This window comes from Muscardinus avellanarius (genome assembly GCF_963383645.1).
Source record: "Muscardinus avellanarius genome assembly, chromosome: 15".
In the NCBI taxonomy this organism is placed as follows: domain Eukaryota; kingdom Metazoa; phylum Chordata; class Mammalia; order Rodentia; family Gliridae; genus Muscardinus; species Muscardinus avellanarius.
In genome coordinates this window covers 43,924,834-43,944,093 of record NC_137801.1, presented here as the reverse complement: position 1 = coordinate 43,944,093, position 19,260 = coordinate 43,924,834, and the positions used below count along the sequence as shown (strand labels likewise).

The window sequence follows — 19,260 nt, the reverse complement described above, 5'->3', positions numbered from 1 at the left end:
GTGTACCAGAATTTTTTTACGTGAGAAAAGGGCATCCCTAGATAGAAAGACAACATGTTCACACCATCAAAAATGTAATAGAACATAGCACACTAGAGACAATGTGAAAATTAAAACAACTCTTGAGAAATAGTTTGGCAGATTGTTTCAAGATCTATAAAAATATGTACATCGTTAGCCCAGTAATTCCACTTATGGGAATTTATGTTATGAAAATACAAAAGAAGAAAATGTTATTTATAAAACAGAAATATGAAATAGAAATGGGATGATTAAAAATACAAATACTTATGTAAGTTATATAATACACCACTTGATTAATTATTTTGCTTTTGAAATAATAATGAATATTCTAAGTCAAGATAGAAAATGTGTATGCCATTATATTAACTTATAAAACAAAATAAAAACCTTTATTATTACAACTATTTAAAGTATATAGACATACACATGCATACACACACAGATGGAGAGAAATCCAAAGTCAAAATCAAAGCATTGACTTATCAACAATAGTCACAGCCGGGTGTGGTGGCACACGCTTGTAATCCCAGCATTTGGAAGACTGAGACCAGAGGATCGGAGTTCGTGGACAGCCTCATCTTCTTAGTGAGGCTCTCCGCAATTCAGTGAGACCAGGTTTCAAAATAAAGAATAAAAAATAAGGCAGGAGGTGTAGCTCGGAGGTTAAATGCCACTGGGTTCCATCCCCAGACCAGAAAAAAAAAAAAAAAAAAAATTGTCACAAACTGTTTTATCAAGATGGCTGGATTGTGTTTTTTTTTTTTTTTCAATCCACTTTGGTAGTCGTATCATTTACTAACTAAACTAGTACTTATTGCCATTTCATATGTTCAAAGAAGTATTACTAGACCTTCTATTTAAAAAGATAAAGTAATTTATCATCTGCATACTAAATTTTAAACGTTTAAAAATATTTTCAAAACTCCATTTTTTAATTATTTTACTTATTAATTAATTAATTAATTAATTTATTTATTTTTGGTGGTACTGGAGTTCCTGGAAACCCTTCTACCTCAGGGCTACACTCCTAGACCTATTTTTATACTTAAAAAAAAAAATTGGAAGCAGGGTCTCTTAAGCCAGCATGGGTGGCTTCGAACCTGCGTGATCCTCCTGTCTCCGCGTCCCATGCACGGGGATTACAAGAGTGTGCCACCACGCCCGGCCACAACTCCATTTTTAATGGTAAATTAAATCTGCTATCTTTCAAGATCCAACTTGAATGTAGCCTATTCCAGGAAAACTTTTCAGAATCAATCTATTTGTCGATTATTTCTAAGATATTTCTAGATTTATTGACCTTCTATCTTCCCAAATCAAAGATTTTAGTAATTGAATTGGATGATCTAGCATACCCAAGCCTGGAGTCACAGTGGTCAGGTAGCAGGTGGAAGAGGAGAATGTATAGGAAGGTCTCAAAGTAAAAGCCAGAACAACCTGCTGCAGAATCAACAGGAATGCTGCAGAGTCAACTGGAGTGCAGTTTGTTATTTTTTTAATCTTTATTCCTAGGAATTATAATTCATCTGAGTGTGTTGTTACAGGTCTATAATCCAAGTGCTTGGCACGCTGACACAGAAGGATCACAGGTTCAGCAGTTTTGCAAGGCCTTCTGTAACTTAATGAAATCTTGCTTCAAAATAAAAATATAAAATAAAATAGGGTTAGTAGTGTAGTTCAAAGGTAGAATGTCCCTGTATTCAATTCTCAGTACCACAAAAGAAACAGAAAGTAAAAAAAGAAAGATAGAAATTATAGTTTAATAAATCAGAATGGGGCCAGAAACTGCATTTCTTTTTTATGTTTTAATTAAAAAGTTATTTTGCATTTCAGCTGTGTTTTTTTTTTAATATTGGTGCATTAGTCTCACATCATAATGCAGATCATGTTGCCAATGGCAGTCATTCACACAGTACTTGGTACCCACCCCTGTCTCCCCATTTTCCTCCCTCCCAATATCAAGTATCCAGATTGAAAATGGTATATTCATATGTATACACATAGTTGCAGGTAGCATTTACATTAATGAGCCTCAGCCTTCTTCCTCCCATACCCTTCCTTCCCCGTTCCATTGAGTTTCTCCCCATTTTCTCGAGTCCCTCTGGTATTCCATATACTTCCTAGCTCGAGTATATTAGAAAAAACATATGTCCTTTCTCTTTCTGTGTTTGGCTAATCTAACTTCACATAATGTTCTCCAAAGCCTTCCATTTTTCTATGAATAACATAATTTTGCTCTTCTTCATTGCTGAATAGAATTCCATTGTGTGTATTTCCCATATTTTTGTAATCTGTTCATCTATTGATGGACACTGAGTTTGCTTCTACAGTTTTGCTATTGTGAATTGTGCTCCTATGAACATGAGTATGCATATATTACCATGTTTTCCCATGCTTTCTTTTTTTGCCTTTATTGGTACATTATAGTCTCACATCATAATGTAGATCATGTTGACAATGACATACTGAAAGTGCTCTATCTCCTCAGAAACTACATTTCAAACGAGGACCCTAATATTCTCTAAGACACTTTAAATTTGGAAATCTCTTACTGGGAAATATTGAGCCTACATGAAATAATTCAGGAATGTTCTCCTAAACCGTCTATTTAAATGTTGAAAAGAAAAATTTCTCTTTAGTGATTTTTGTGTATGTTATATTCAGTCCAAGGTAAGCTTTGTTTCTAGCTTAGATCTCACAGTTTTGTTAGTAGCCAGCATTTACAACTATATGTAAAAAGATGGGTTCTGGAGCCAGGTGTGATGGCGCATGCTTGTAATCCCAGTACTTGGGAAGCTGAGACAGGAAGATCACACAGGTTCAAAGCCAGCCTCAGCTACTTAGTGAGACCCTGTTTTCAAATAATATATAAAATAGGTCTGGGAGTGTAGCCTGGAGGTAGAAAGCCCCTGGGTTCTATCCCCAGTACCACACACACACACACACACACACACACACACACACTACACTTACACACACACGCGCACACACACACACACACACACACACACACACACACACACACACACGGTTCTGTATGTCCACGTGCTTATATTTATACATAGAGTGGTGGAATCTTCTCTGATTTTCTGTCTTTTATAGGTTATTGCTTAAGATATCATTGTGTGTTTTTTGTGGTGCATTTTCAAGGGTGAGTGGAGGCAGAGAGGAAGGGACCTCTTACTGGAGAAGGTCTGACAAGTTATACTCATTGACAAATTTTCTCATAGGGCTTATTGATGTACCTCAACTAAATGTAAGGTTTTGTGTTCTCCTTTCCTTTTGTACTTTTTGTCTCTCACTCCCTCCTTTTCTTCACTTTCTTCCTTTTTTTCTGTTCCTCCTTCTAACAGACTTAACTATGGACAATAGCTTTTCATCAATGAACTACCACTGTTATTGACTTCTGTTTGGTAAAAGACATTGCCCTACTCATTATATCCTGAAAGAATTAGTTTCTTTATAACCTTGTCTTTCTAGCTTGAGGTTGTATCAAAGTGAAAAATTAATCTTGATCCCTCTGTTAAAGTAAGAGAAACATGTAGTATGCCAGATAGCTCAGAAATGAGTTAGGAACTGGGAATTGGAATCCTAATGAAATTAGTCTGGCCGGACGTGGTGGTGCACACTTGTAATCCCCCCCACTTGGGAGGTGGAGACAGGAGTATCGCACTGGTTCGAAGCCTGCCTCTCTGGCTTAAGAGACCCTGTTTCAAAAAAAAAAAAAAAAACATATATAAAATAGGTCTGGGAGTGTAGCCCGGTGGTTGAAGGGTTTCCAGGAACCCCAGTACCACCAAAAAAAAAAAAAAAGAAGAAGAAGAAGAAGAAGAAGAAGAAGAAGAAGAAGAAGAAGAAGAAGAAGAAGAAGAAGAAGAAGAAGAAGAAGAAGAAATTAGTCTGGAATACATGTTTAGCACAACTACCCTTTGGTCTTCAATTTCATGGTCACACATGATATGGACTAGGATGTCTTCCTGCATTAATTTATTTTCAAACAATTGAGAAAACTTCTTCTCTAGTGCCACCATTATTAGGAGAATGAAATGTAATAAAAATTTAAAAAACAAAGATGGTCTGCTTTGAATTTTTACATGTTCTATTTTCAATTCTCTTAAAAATGAAAAATTCCCCAAATATTTCTTAGTACTATACTCTCTCTCTGCTGGAGCTAAATTCCTGACATATGTCTTTTAAAAGTCATCTGTACATCCTTCCCATTCATCATAACTATGGTGCAAATATAGAGAATTTGCATTTAAAAAAAATCTTCAGCAGCCCCTCAAAATCTTAAAACTTTTACTTTTATATTTCATAATGTATAGATACTCTTTGGAATATTCTGGAAAATCATATTCTCCTCCTACAAAAATGAAATCTCTTAATGCCTTAACCTGACATTAATTGTGGATAGTGAGGGCTTTGGAGACTTTTGCTGGTGCCTCTTATGTGACATCCACTTTTATCCTTCCTCCAAAGTTTGGTTAATAATTATGTTGGTTTTTTAAAACATCTTGATACTTGCCAGTATCATATTCAACCATTGACTAGGATGGTAAAAATGACATTGATGTATAATTTAAGCTAAATTATTTAAACTTACTGCATCAAAATTCATGACTTGTGAAATGAAGGATTTGGGCTTTTCACACTATAAATTCTTTTGAAGTTTGAAAAAATTTATTTGTTTTAAGAGAATTGTATCCTGCAAAGTTGTTCTGTACCACAGAGTGTGTGTCCTTAGAACTGTAGTTATTATGATTATGATCTCTCTTCCCCTATGCCTGTTTCTTTCCTATAACATTTCCCTGTCAACAAGAGCACTACTTTGGTTTAAAATTCTCCAATGTCCTAGTGTTCCATGTGGTTCTGTAGCTGAGCACAACTACACTGACCCTGAGTACCACAGGCTTAGTGAGTGTCACTGGACACAAAGTGCTTGAAGCTGATACTGAACACTGTTCTCAGAAACTTTATCTGTGGATTAAAAGACTTGGTGTGAGCCTGAAGAAAAGAACTGCAGAATAGTGTCTGGGAAGAGACAGTGGCAGAGCACACTTTGTCTGTGTTGGAAGCTGTGATGTGAGATGGTTCAAGATAGGATTTATTTGTTTGCTTTCTTGTTTACGAGATTGACATTGTGGATAAAGTAGCTTAAGACTGTAAACTCATCCCCTCTCCTCAGATTTAGCCACTATTAACTGATAAATTATGTCCTTATGGAAATTTCTTCTTTCTCTACAGCCAGTTATGTGCACATGTATAGCACTTTGCAATCTAAATTTTTATTACCAATGAAATTTTTAAAAATGTTTTGAGTTTTTGGCTATTATAGTGTTGCAATGAACAAATTAAATTTTGATAATCACTATTATTATTATTATTATTATTATTATTATTATTATTATTTTATGGGAAGTTCTCTGAGCCTTTTGTCTTTTCTTTTACAAGAATAATGTTTTATTGTCAAGAATTACATTATTATTGAACACATAGGCCAAAAGACTAGGCACAAGAAAACATGTATCTTAACTTAAAAATGTTTTATTATTTTCTGATAGTTAAAATTGATAGAAGAATTAGAGGAAAAGTATTTGAAAAACACTTGACAAGGGGCAGTCTTTCAGAAATGTATTTAAGAAATTATAGTCAAGACAAAATGAGCTTTGTGATTCCAGCATTCTAAAGCTTTGTTCCAATTTTCTTCTAATGGCATTTCTGTATTTATTAGATTCAATTTTTCTAAGTAGTGTTGGGTGACTCTAATAGGTATTGGAATTAGTCCTTGAAAATGAATGATTATTAAAACTGGCCGATGAAAAGTAGTAAAGTGTTCAGAATACTCTTTCATACAAATTTTCTTCCTTTAAGATTGTTCAGTGTTCTTTTACAACTTAAAAAAAAAACCTCCATGATATTGTCATTTGAAACATGCCTTATTTCCATCCCTGGCTAACACATTTGTTCTTCAGGATTTAGGAAATAAGATGTGTATCCTGCGTGTTTTATTTTTAATGATTGATTAAATAACATATTTATTGGGACTTAAATCATCTTTAAAAAGGAACAATTCTAATTGACATAAAAAGCATAATGCATTTCTTAATGTTGCCTAATTGCTTTGCAAAATCATCCCATAAAATACTTATACACATGGCAATAACAAACATCATTCATTAACTTAGGAATAAAATTGTAATTATAATTATAAAGCTTTGAGGAATATTTTTCTAGGGAGGCTGCATGCTAATTGCACAGTTTAAGGCACTTAATATTAAGCAAAAGCATGATTATTTTTCTGAAGAGAAGCACATGGAGTTTTAAGGACTAAGTATGTTAAAAAATAGTTTCTATTTGGTAATCACATGGATTAGAAAGTAATATGGAAAAATTCCTTGTGTATGAACATAGGTCTTGAGGCTAGAAGGAGGTCTTTTGCCTGTGTATCCCCTGTCGGGGAACAAATTCAGCAACAGCGACTGCCTAGACTTTTTGATCCAGGCGCGGGTTGGGCTGTGCACCAACAGCCTTCTCAACTGCAGACAGAACTGCAGCATCCCGGATCCTGCAGCAGAGCGTCAGCCATTGGCTCTTTAGTGACACGTGACTGATAGAGCTTTTTCTGTGTCTTTTCTCGCCCATCTGTGTGCAGGGCACTGATAGGCCAGGCTGATGCGCAGACAATTTATCATCTTGATCTCCCACTGAGTCAGGGAGCTCTCCTGTCACCAGTATTGATTTCAGAGGATGGACTAAATTTCCTAGGATTTCCATTAAGAATTAAGAAAAAAACCTCTAAGCACGCAGGGTAGCCAGACAGACATGGATATGAGATGGCACTGTGAAAACTCGCAGGTAGCTTTTTCTATCGCAGCCGCTGCTGAGCACAGCTTAGATTTGCAGCATGCAGGGTTTAAGATATCAGAAGCTTAAAAACAATAAGAATGATAATAAGAGCAAACGCGTTTGGATGAACTAATTTTAAGATTTATATTAAAATAGTTTTTCTCGGAGATCGCATGTCAAATATTTGCATGCTCTATATGAAATGTAGAAAGGTTGTTTTAAAATTTTAAATGTCCTTAAAACCTGAGCATGGTTGCTTCTTGTTTTGTATGCTGCTTTTTGTGAGCTTCAGAGGTTTTTCAGCATGCTTGTGGCAAAACCAAGCAAAACTTGTATCTGTGCTTGCACGTGTGTGTGTGTGTGTGTGTGTGTGTGTGTGTGTGTGTGTGTGTGTTTAACTTGGTTTAATTTAAAGCATGAATAAAAGCTGCTTTCAATACTTGCCAGTCTGCTTTATTATTGTTAAGGACTTAATGAAATTTTTGCTTAAATATGCTTAGATTCTTTCTATGCATTCTTTTGTGGCAGAGTGGGATTTGTTGTTGTTGTTGCTGTTGTTGTTGAGAATTTGTAAAAGTGGAATATCTGAATTAAATGCATGTTTAATACAACAGAAAATGTTAGTTATGAATTATTAAGCTTGGTGAGTTAATGGAAAAATTAAGTAGCATTTATTTGTATAAATTCTGCTCACTGGAAAAATGCATGTCTGGGAAAATGGAGAAATTTTTAAGATAATAATTTTTATTATTTCAAAAATAGTAAGCTTTCACTTTTTAAAAAGTACTACTCAAATGAAAGAATGAAAGTCGTTTAAAATTATTTTATCTTAGGAGATGATTCTAAAACTGTTTATATATGTGAGAGGTTTTATGCTTGTTTATGTATGTGTGTAAATTCCAGGGGCAGGCGTTGTTTGATACCCTACTAGGTAGTTCATACTTGTGGAAATCAAAAGAAAAATAAATAATAATAATTCCTTGGCATTTGAATATTCACTAGGCTTATGGAAATTAGAACTAGCAGAAGCAAGAGTATGGCCAGATGGGCCTGGCATGCTTGGCAGTGAGAGGCAACAATAGGTGGGGGTGGAGCAGAAGGGATTGCAAATTAGAAAAGGGCAGAAAGAGGGACTTTGTAGAAAAAGGAAGTATGGCCCTCTCTTCTCCAGGTAACTTATGATTGAATCTTTAATTATGAGACAGAATGTCATGCCTACATTGGCAACTATTTGTCATAAAATCAAGTCTCCTCTGCTACATAAATTAGGGGAGAAGTCCTAACTGGAAGTTGCTTTATCAGATCATAGATGATGCATTGTCTGTGTGTTGGTGTTTATAACCTTTTTCTCTTTGCCATGTTCAGGGAAAGTAGGGAAAAAAAAATGAAGGCATTATACAATTTGACTTGATGGGATCTAAATATATTTATGGAAATACCACTAAATTTGTTTACCAAACTTTGGGTGAAGCATCTATACTAGATTTCTCCTTCAGTAAAATTTCAGTTCTGAAAATATTAAGTACTTATGCTAATTGAAATTATTACTTTATTTCTGGATTTTCAATAGATGTTCATTTTATAATATCTGAATGTCGTATTTAAGTGTGTGTTGATTGAATTTGGAAGTCTGAGTTTCACCAAAGCCCAGTTCATTCTAAAATGAAATTCTAAAATGAAATTGAAAATTTCTAAAATTTTCATTTAAAATGAAATTCATTTTAAATCCATTCTAAAATGAAATTCATCTCTCAGCATCCCCATCAAGCCTTTTGTAACTCTCAGCTCCCAGAGCTAACTTTGTTAATCATTTATTTGGTGACCCTTACATGTGAAGAGAATTTCTACTTTCCAAAGGAAGTTTCTCCATGTTGCATGTCTGAAATCATTTGAACCTGGATTCAACAGAAATTCTGATCTATGTAAGGAGATGAAAATCTTTCACTTTCGTACCTTAAATACCTATAAAGATCAAAAAAGAAGGCATGCAATTTGCTGCAGAAACAGTACATTGTTTATATTAAGTAGAAACAATTAACTATGTATAAATTCAAAAGAATATAATGACACTCAGAATATAATAGAATAATATAAGTTCTTCCTTAAATATTGCTGTGCATGTTTAGTCTTTGAATGTCTTTTATTTCTGCTAAGGTTACCAACATTAGCCCAGAAAGATTGATTTTATTTTCTGCTATCTTATTTACATTTACTTGATAGCTATTATTTGAATATCCTGAAGGCCTCCTCCCTTAGTCACTCTGGCTAATAGAGAACAGAGGCTACACATAATATTGTGGAGTATGCAGGCAATTTCCAGTATGCAACATAATTGAGGAAAGTCAGAGACAGTTAAAAATCCATCACTCTCTACAGTCTCTTAGCAAATCAAGACAGAATGAGTCAAAACTGAATAGCAGCCACGAATAAGCAAGACGAAGTAAGCTATTTTCTGTTTTTGAGTCATAAACTATGTGTAATCATTAGTACACATTCCCATTTGCTCCTTAAATTTTCAGCTACATTCGGATTCATTTCATTAAACATTAATAATTATCTTAGAAAGATTTCCCAAATATCAATGATACTTTAGTCCCCAGTATATTTTTGATTCTCAGAGTACACTAAAATGATTTTCTTGCCTGGTGTGGTGGCACATGCTTGTAATCTGGGTACTTGGGAGACTGAGACAGGAGGATTGCAGGTTTGCAGCCAGCCTCAGCTACTTAATGAAGCCCTCGCAACTTAGACCCTGCTTCAAAAATAAAGAATAAAAAATAATTTTCTTAATAAGAAAAATATTCAGCTACTTTACTATTTCCCTAAATCATAATATAATGTCTTTTGTTGTAGCCTTTGCTACTTCACTTAATAGTTTGAAAGATGTCTGGGGAAAATTATTAATACTTAGGGTTTTTTTTACAACTCTTATTTTGGAGTTGTATGAGTAAAGCCTTAGAAGTCAATTCTCAGATAGCAGTGTGCAAATTACCTATGTAACAGAATTACTTGCACAACTAGATGTATTTCTGGACTAATTACCCTCCTTTGGCTTAAAAATTATTGTTTTCAGTTGCATAGCATGACTTCTACCATTAGCACAGCCAGTTTTGAGTGGATTGCTTATTCATTAGGTTCATAGTAAAAGGGCATTCTTTTCAGAATTCAATGTAGTGTGTATGGAATGTGTGTCTACATAAAGCATTGCTAAATATATATTGGCAAGGAGTAGCAAACTTGGGTTTGCCAAGAGTTTTCTTAGCTTTCAAATAATATACCATCTCTTTCCAGAATGTTGAAAATTATAATTTATTAGAAATTGCAAAGCACCAATCTTAGCAGTCTTGTGCTTTTTTTTTTTTTTGTGGTACTGGGGTTCCTGGAAACCCTTCGACCTCTGGGCTATACTCCCAGACTTATTTTATATTATTATTTGGAAACACACAGAGTCTCTTAAGCCAGCAAGGCTGGCTTCGAACTTGTGCCATCCTCCTGTCTCCGCCTCCCAAGTGCAGGGATTACAAGCGTGGGCCACCATGCCCGGCGTCTTCGTATTTTTGATAGTTGAGATCTATTAAAAGTCTCTACTGGTTGATAGATCTATATCAGATCTCTGCTACATATCCTGGGTGACTCAAAAAGATAATAAGACACTTGCCGCCTTATAGGTCCAATTGAGCAGTCAAGACAAACACATATAAACCTAGAGCAGCATTGTCGGCTGAATGATTTCATCCTGCAATATCAATTAATGAGCACATGTTTTCTTATCATCTGCTATGTGCTTCATGCTTAGAGAAACAAAAGTACAATGTAGGCTAAGGACAGGCATGAATGTTATTCAGCTACTATATGTTCCATGTGTTTGTTTAAGCAGCCCTTCTTTTCTGTTCACAAAATAAAGAAATGCAAATCAGTTCCAATCATGGAGGCTATCTATCCCTTAATATTGAAAATAGTCTTTTAGGTAGTATTAAAACTTTGGGGTATTTGAATATCAGGAAAGATCCCAAGTGTCTTGTCTCAAAATCAGTCTAAATAGTTATTTCTAATTCTGTGTGTTTATAAAACCAAATATTAATTTCTTAAAAACCAGACTTACTGCTTTATGAATAATAAAAGTAATGCAAATATATACAACTTTTTATTTTAAAGCTGTCTAAATGACTTGTTTGTATTTATTATCTTCATTAATTACAATTATACATTTTTAAATTTTTTTATTGGTGAATTGTAATCATACTTCTTAATGGAGTACAGGTGTTTACCATTAGACAACTAGAAGTTGAATTCCTTTTATTGTTGGGATGATTTGAAATATTGAGTCATTTTTCCCAATAGTACATTAGACACTTTGTAGGTTATATTTATACCACTTAGGCCACTAGGGTATAATTGAGTGTGATTGTAAATTACTACGATAATAATTTTCGATATTTCTGATTCCACTTCCTTCTCTATTTATTTAATTTATGGGAAAGGTAATATTAAGTATGTAAAATGGGCAGTAAGTAAGGATATAGCCTTTGGTAAAACAATCTGTGTGTGGGGGGTGGTACTAGGGACAGAGCTTTGAATCCAGGGCCATTCTACCTCCGAACCCCAGACCTTTGTTTTTGTCTTTTTGAAACAGGTTCTCAGTAGGTTACTGAGAGTATGGCTATGTTGCTGACACTGTACTCAAACCTGCAATCCTTCTGTCTCCGCCTCCCAAGTATGGAGATTACAGGCATGAGCCACCACACCCAGCTGAAACAGTTTTGAATAAGAAATACTAATTATGTAAATAATGAACTCATAGTGCTGAATTTATTGATACTATTATTTCCTCAGTAAATGTTACTGTTTAAAATACAGTAAATATGGGAGGATGAGACAAGAGGATCAAGGTTCCAGGCCTGCCTCAGCATCTTAGTGAGAACCTGTTTCAAAACAGAAAATAAAATAGGGCTTGGTTATAGGTCAGAATTAAAATGCTCCTGGGTTCCGCCAGGTGTGGTGGCACAGGTTTATAATCCCGGTGCTTGGGAGGCGGAGACAGGAGGATGGTGCAGGTTTGAAGCCAGCCTTGCTGGCTTTAGAGACCATAATATATATATATATATATATATATATATATATATATATATATATATAGTCTGGAAGTGTAGCCCAGAGGTAGTCCAGGAAAACCAGTACCACCAAAACAAAGCAAACAAAAAAAAACTCCTGGGTTCTAACTGTGAGTACAGTGAATAATTATGAAACATTACATGTGCTATTCATTAGAATAGATTGAAATGATAGCTAGGTATACAATATCAAACTGTATAGTTCTTGATTGCTTTATAAAATCTTAAACTGGAGAAAAGTTAGCTTAGGTTATTGTTTAAAGGCTTCCACTGCAAACTGGGTTTCCCGGATTCCTGATTTTCTTTTTTTTTCCACATAGCCAGTAAGATTTCAATTGCAATAGATGGTATCATTTTAAATAGAAGTCCACTGTTGTGGCAACAAAATAAATATTGACTTTAGCCTATCTCCCTCTACCTAGTAATTTTCTAAAGGATGCCTCAAGTCTTTTTACTACTTTAGAAAGAAATGTGGAGGGATAAAGTGATGAGATTAAACAGAAAAGTACACGGTTGGTTTGAAACTACAGAATGTAAGTAGGTTTGAAACTACAAAATGTAAGGATAAGTAGACTGTGGTGGTGCATACCTGTAACCCCAGTACTTGAAAGGCTAAGACAGGAGGACCACAGGTTCGAGGCTAGCCTCATCCACTTAGCATGACCCTGTTTAAGAAAAAAAAAAAAAAAAAAAAGTACTAGGGGTGTAGCTCACAGGTAAAATTGCACTGGGTTCAATCCCTGGCTCCAAACAAAAAGAATAAGGATATTTCCAAAGACATGTCATTCAAAGAAGGATGTTTTAGGTCTTTACTGGTTGCTTTTGATTTTGTGCATGTGGTAGTGTCATTTCTTTACCTCTATGAATGTATCTGAGTCATTTAAAAAGAGAAAATTTGTCAAGCATGGTGTCATATACATGTAAACCTAGTACTTGGGAGGCTGAGAGAAGGATCACAGTTTCAAAGCCAGCCTCAGAAATATAGTGAGGATCTCAGAAACCTAGTGAGATCCTGTTTCCAAATAAAAAATAAAATCAGGTTGAGGGTATAGCTTGGAAGTAAAAAAAAATAATAATAAACTTTAGGAAATACCAAAGTTTTGCCAAATTATTTTTAATATACAGGATTTGATCTGATCAATACACTTGCTTTTTAAAATTATTTTGTCATAGATGCTACTGAATTTCATGAGACTCTTTGGGAACTATCAGTGTCATTAATTGGATTCCCACCCATTATCGGAAAGAATCCTCTTCTCTGAGTGATTTTGTTTCCACTGAGGTATGATCAGTTAAATGTTTTTGGAGCAAACACAGTGAACAGAATAGCAATCCCTTTTATTTGTAGCTGTTTTCTCTTTTTACTCTTTTAAATTTAGGCTTTATTCTTTATTTGGCTTCAGAATATCTTTTCTTTTTCTGTTTTACTTGGGAAATCTATTCCCTCTTCAACTCACACTTCAACACTTCAGATCTTCTTGTATAATCACTCCCAATTTTCCAGAAATTTAACAAGATCCAAAGTAGGCAGGTTATTTTGTGAGTTCTTCTAGTTTTGAAATGTTTTATTTCAATTGATTTACATTATGACATTATATTGGAGAAAATTCTCTGTCTGCCAATATGGTGAAGACCATCTACTTCAATTTCTGTTACTTGATTTCTCCATTTGTGATGTGAGGGTTTGCAGCTCTAATACTTATAATTTTAGATTATGAATAAATGTGAGTTTCTCTTTAAAATGTTTCTAGAGAAAATTGGTCTTAGAAACATAAATTCATTTTCATTTTTTAAAATCATCTCACCTGATTTTGGAGAGGAATTTACATCTGAGATTTCTTACAGAATTTTCATTTTGAAGGTAGTATGAAAATAATGCAGTCATAGCTATTCTTAATTGAAAGGAAAGCTGCTTCTTAATTTTCAGAATGAAGAATAGAGAGGCTTATTAGCATTTTACATGTAGGCCTGATAGATTTCAGAGAATTAGCAATTTATAATACTAGAAACTCAGCATAGGAAAAGCTATAGAAGAAACAGCATCTTTTTATCTTTGCAAATGAGGAAAAATTTTGTAGTGCATACTTCAAAAAAAGCAAGCAAAATTTTGTGAAAACAAAGGAATGGGACTATAGATTTCCTGTTCACCATGTGTTTCAAAACTTCCACTTTGCTATGAGATCTTGAAATTATTTCAAATCAACTTTTATATAATGAATTTCAAAAGAGCTAAATTATTCATAGTAAGTGAAAATATTTATTACCGTTTGTCAAGAAACTCTGCTCCTCTTTTTTTTTTTTTCTCGTGGTGGTACTGGGGTTCCTGGAAGCCCTTCTACCTCCGGGCTACACTCCCATAACTATTATATATATATTTTTTTAATTTTTTTTATTGGTGCACTGTATTCATACATCATAATGGGATTAAAAAAAAACTTTTGTAGACATACATGAACACATCGCCCAGTTAACCCCTACCCGATCCCCACCCCGTTCCCTCCCCATCCCTCCTTCCCATGCTTGACTTAGTGGTTGACATCTAGTATTATAGCAATTTATCCAAAATTAACAACATAATCTCACATAACAGTTTAATTTATCTGATACCAAGCTTTTGATGACTTAAAGATAACATTTCAATACTTCTTTTTGCTTTCTTTCTTACCAAAGAATATTTTTTCTTTTATTTTAGGTGAAACTATCATACATTTATTTATTTATTTTTCAGAAAAAAAAACTATCCTAATATGGAATATGGACTCTAGATACCCAAAATGACCTCAAAAAAGAACAAAGCTAGAAGATGTATATTTTCTGATTTCAAACCTTATAGAGCTACAATAATTGAAACAGCATAGTACTGTTCTAAAGGCAGATATATAAACCATTCGAGTTAAATAAAAGCCTAGATATACATTCTTCCATATATTGTCGAGTTATTTTTGACAAGGTTTCCACGAACATTTGGTGGAGGAAATAATAATCTTTTAACTAAATATTGTTGAAAAACAATAATTACATGAAAAAGAATAAAATTGGACCCTTACCTAACACCATATACAAACATTAACTCAAAATAGATAAAAGATAAATAGATAATAGATAAAGTTCCTATATATAAATCTTAAACTATAAACTTTTAGAAGAAAATATGGGTCATAAAACCTTACAACATTGAAATTGGCAGTGATTTCTTGGATATGATTTCAATGGCACAGGCAACAGAAGGGTAAACAAACTCCCTAAAAAAAATATTGTATATCCAAAGACAATGTAAACAGAGTTAAAAGTTACTGATAGAATGGGATAAAATATTTCCAAATGCTATATCTGAAGGTGTATTAGAAATCCTAAAAATTAGCAACAATAAAAGCAAGCAACACAATTTAGAAATAGGTAAAAGACTAACATAAATAATGAATCTCCACAGATAACCAATCTTAGTTGTCTGTTGGATAGAAAATCTTGTTTCTCTGGTTCTAGTGTGTGTTACCTATTTCTTCTTTGTAGTTAATCTCTGAGTATTTTCTCTAGCGCTGGTTTTGAAGACATAAATTCCTTTGGTTTCTGTTTGTCATGGAAGCTTCTTATTTCCCCATCTAATTTGATGGAAAGTTTTTCTGGGTAGGAAATTTTTGGCTGGAAGTTGTTTTCTTTCAGAGTTTGGACTATGTTACTCCAAGTCCTTCTGGCTCTCATGACTTGGTTTGGGAAGTCTGGAGTGATTCTAATTGGTTTGCCTCTGAATGTCACTTGGCCCTTTGTTTTTGTTGCCTTTAAGATTCTCTGCTTGGCTTCCACATTGGTCATTTTGACAATTATATGGCGTGGGGATCCTCTTCTCCGATCCTGTCTAAAGGGAGTTCTTTAAGTTTCCTGGACCTGTGTATCGACGTCTTGCTCTATGTTTGGAAAATTTTCTGCTATTACTTCCTTGAAGAGATTGTTGATCCCTTTGGTTTCACCTTCTTTTCCCTCCTCTATTCCAATTATTCTTAGGTTAGCTCTCTTAAAATGGGCCCATATTTCTTCAATGTCAGATTCCTGCTGTCGGATTTTTTTTTTCTAAATTAGACACTATGCGTTCATTTTTAAGTGATCATCTTCTAGGAGTGAAATTCTATTCTCCATGTGGTCTAATCGGTTGTTTGTACTTTGAATTGAGGCCTTTACTTCATTAATTGCATCCTTTATCTCTCTTTGGCTCTCTCTGAATTCTTTTCGAAACACCTCTATTATTTCTACAGTTATTTGATCTTCTACTGATTTGATCTTCTAGAAATCTCTGAATTTCTGATTTATCAGGTTCTGATGTGGTGGGGTTGTGGGCATTCATTGCTCCATTGTTATTACTCTTTTCCATGATTTCAGAAGTTTGTGTCTTCTCTGGGTTCTTCCCTTGGGTCACTAAGACTTCACTTAAGGTGCTCTGGATCTCACGTCTGTGGTAACTCAGTCCCCAATACTCCTTTACTGGTTTGTATCACAGAGTCTCAGACCCAGGGAGTCAATCGAGGCTGCTTTAGACCATAGGGGGTGCCAGGTTTGGTATTCTCCTATGGTATGATAAATCTGCCACTGCCACTTCCCCACTGGGTCAAGTCCCTGGGAGTGCTGTACTGGGATTTCTTCTCTAGGGGCCACAATTTGACTCACTGTTGTTGAGTGTGCAGATGGAGCTGTAGTGGACTCGGTGAATTCGCTGCTGCTGCCGCTGGTGACAATATGGCACCACTGCCATGCCCTCGGCCATGAGGCTGGCTTATTTCTTCTCTGGTTTTGAGCTCCACTCTGAGTCCCTGCAGGGTGTGTTGAGCCCACCCCCTGGGAGCTTTAGATGTTCCCTGCGCCGAAAAATCTGCTGAATTCCGCCCAGCTGATCCTCAGCAGCTCACCTTGGCTCGCTGTCCACTGCTTCTCTCTGGAGCCTGGTGGGCTGTTGAGTGCGTTGGTCTGGTGCTGTCCGTTGAACTCGCCACTGCCGCCAGCAGTAAGGTGCTGCTGCCTCGTCCTCGAGCGTGAGGCCAGCATATCTCCTCTGTGGCTCTGAGATTTGTTCTGAGTCCCCCTCCTCTCTGGAGCCTGGTGCTGCAAGGGAAGATGGCTCCCTCACTGCTCTGCACTGTTTCTCTGGCTGTAGCACTGCAGTCTGGTTTCTTTCTGGTGTCTCATTTGTCTAGCCCTCTTTTTCTCTGTCCCTTGTATTTACACTTTTTGTTTCTCTCCTGATGGTGTTTTCTGGCTATGAAAGGCTCTGATTTTTTTTGTAATAGGATTGGTTGTTAGCGGGGCTCATAAGCCCTGGTTTTCTCTGTTGCCATCTTCCCAGAAGTCCATATTTTTAAATTTTTATGTTCTGTCAAAATCTAAGCCGATTATTACCACTCCCCACCAGGAACCAGTGGAAAGTCCAGAGAGCAAGAAGTTTGAAGTATAAATTTATGTGTTTAGAGGCTTGTTTTTTGTTTGTTTGTATGTTTGTTTGTTTTCTTTATGTGTGATACTGGGGATTGAACAGGAACATTCTATCTCTGAGCTACATCCCCAGCCCTATTTTATTTTTTATTTTATTTTTATTTTTTTAAATTTATTTATTTTTTTTTTGTGGGTCTGGGGATGGAACCCAGGGCCATTCGACCTCCAAGCTACACCCCCTGCCCTATTTCTTATTCTTTATTTTGAAACTGCGTCTCACTGAGTTGCAAAGCGCCTCACTAAATAGCCAAGTCTATCCACGAACCTCGATCCTCCAGTCTCAGCCTCCCAAATGCTGGGATTACAAGTGTGTGCCACCACGCTTGGCTTTTACTTTTTTATTTTAAAACCAGATCTCACTAAGTTGCATAGGCCCTCACTAAGTTGCTGAGGTTGGTCACAAACCTGCAATTCTCCTGCTTCAGCCTCCCAACCACTGAACTATCAGGCATGTACCACCACATCCAGTTTAAGGGTTAGATTTTAACATAACCTGATAATGTTGAACTTTCAGAAAACAGTTTGAAACATTACAACTTTAAAGCATTTTTTTTCTTCTTGGGCTCTTATCACTTTCTGTTTGTTCTCTTTTTTCCTACTTTGCCTTTACCAGAAGTCTGTTAGTGGTGTCTATTACCTTTGTTTTGTCCTATTCCTATCATTGAAGAATCATATTTTGAAACTAATATATAGTTACAAATTTGCCAGGTCACCAAAACTTAAGAAGAATTGCAATGCCATGAAATCAGGGAGTGAGAAGAAGGGCCAGATGTTAGGGGGTATACTAGCCACACACTTCTTGGCCAGTTCTTTGTATTAAGGCCAGGATAGGTATGGACCTGGGTTGGTTGTGACAGCTATGGAACATGTAACTAGTTTATCTCACTTTCTTTTTTTTTTTGGTCTTTTTTTGGCTATTCACCTGTTACAGATTTTATTCTTTCCTTAGGAATAATTTCTGTCATGATTTTAAGTTTACTATAAATGATGGAAATAGCCCTGGGGAAAGTATTGATGGATTCTGAAAGATCTTTTTTATTCTTACATCCTGGTTGTTAAGATGACTGAGAAACCACCTCTATTTGCTTTATTCTGTTTGGATAGACGAAGATGTCCAGGAAAGTGTATTTCTTTGAAGAGTACTTTTCAATTCTATACCTTAAGGATTTATGGTTTAGAGGAGCAAAACCTTGGCTGGGACCAGTACAGATAAACCTGAAAGATACAATTTATTTGACTGGTCCCACAGCAGAGCTGGTTTAATGAGTTGCCTTCTTGTATACTTTAAAATGCTTTCTTTTCAACCCCTTTCTATACTTTTGAAATCAAGGTTTTTTTTTTCACATATCACTGTACTATCCTAAGTCTGAAAGAGCTCTATTATGTGTCTCATTTGTAAAATGGACCTGTGTACCTACCTACCACTATCCAAAGCTAGAAGAATCTTTTTCTTTCCTTTCTCTTGGGATCTTATCACTTTCTGTTCACTATATCTCTTTTTTCCTACTTTACCTTTACCAGAATTCTGTTAGTGGTGTCTATTACCTTTGTTTTGTCCTGTTGCTATCATTGAAGAATCACATTTTGGAACTAATATATAGTTATAAATTTGCCAGGTCACCAGCCAGTAGTTTTAGACCTTGAAGAGGTTGGGTGAAAGAAAATATAACAAACACATCACAATTATTAAATGAATAAGGATTCTATAGAATTTTAGAATTGGAAAGTAAGGTTATGACAGACACTATAGCCTCCTCAAAAGATAAATATTGAAATTTTAATTTTTTAGTGAAACCCTGAAATC

At 35.3% G+C, this 19,260-nt stretch overlaps 1 protein-coding gene across 38 annotated transcripts in view; it reads left to right on the top strand.

Moving 5' to 3' along the window:
* Positions 1–19,260, top strand: part of NRXN1 (neurexin 1) — a gene marked incomplete at both ends in the record, with an annotated part of 1,249,621 nt that overhangs the window by 1,168,540 nt on the left and 61,821 nt on the right. For 2 of the 38 annotated variants that reach the window (XM_080711559.1, XM_080711558.1), the window contains one exon: positions 6,847–6,879. The exons of the other annotated variants lie outside the window; for them this stretch is intronic. In XM_080711559.1, coding sequence (XP_080567685.1) covers positions 6,847–6,879 — 33 coding nt within the window. Of the gene's footprint in view, positions 1–6,846; positions 6,880–19,260 lie in introns of those variants that run through there. 38 annotated transcript variants of the gene reach the window in all.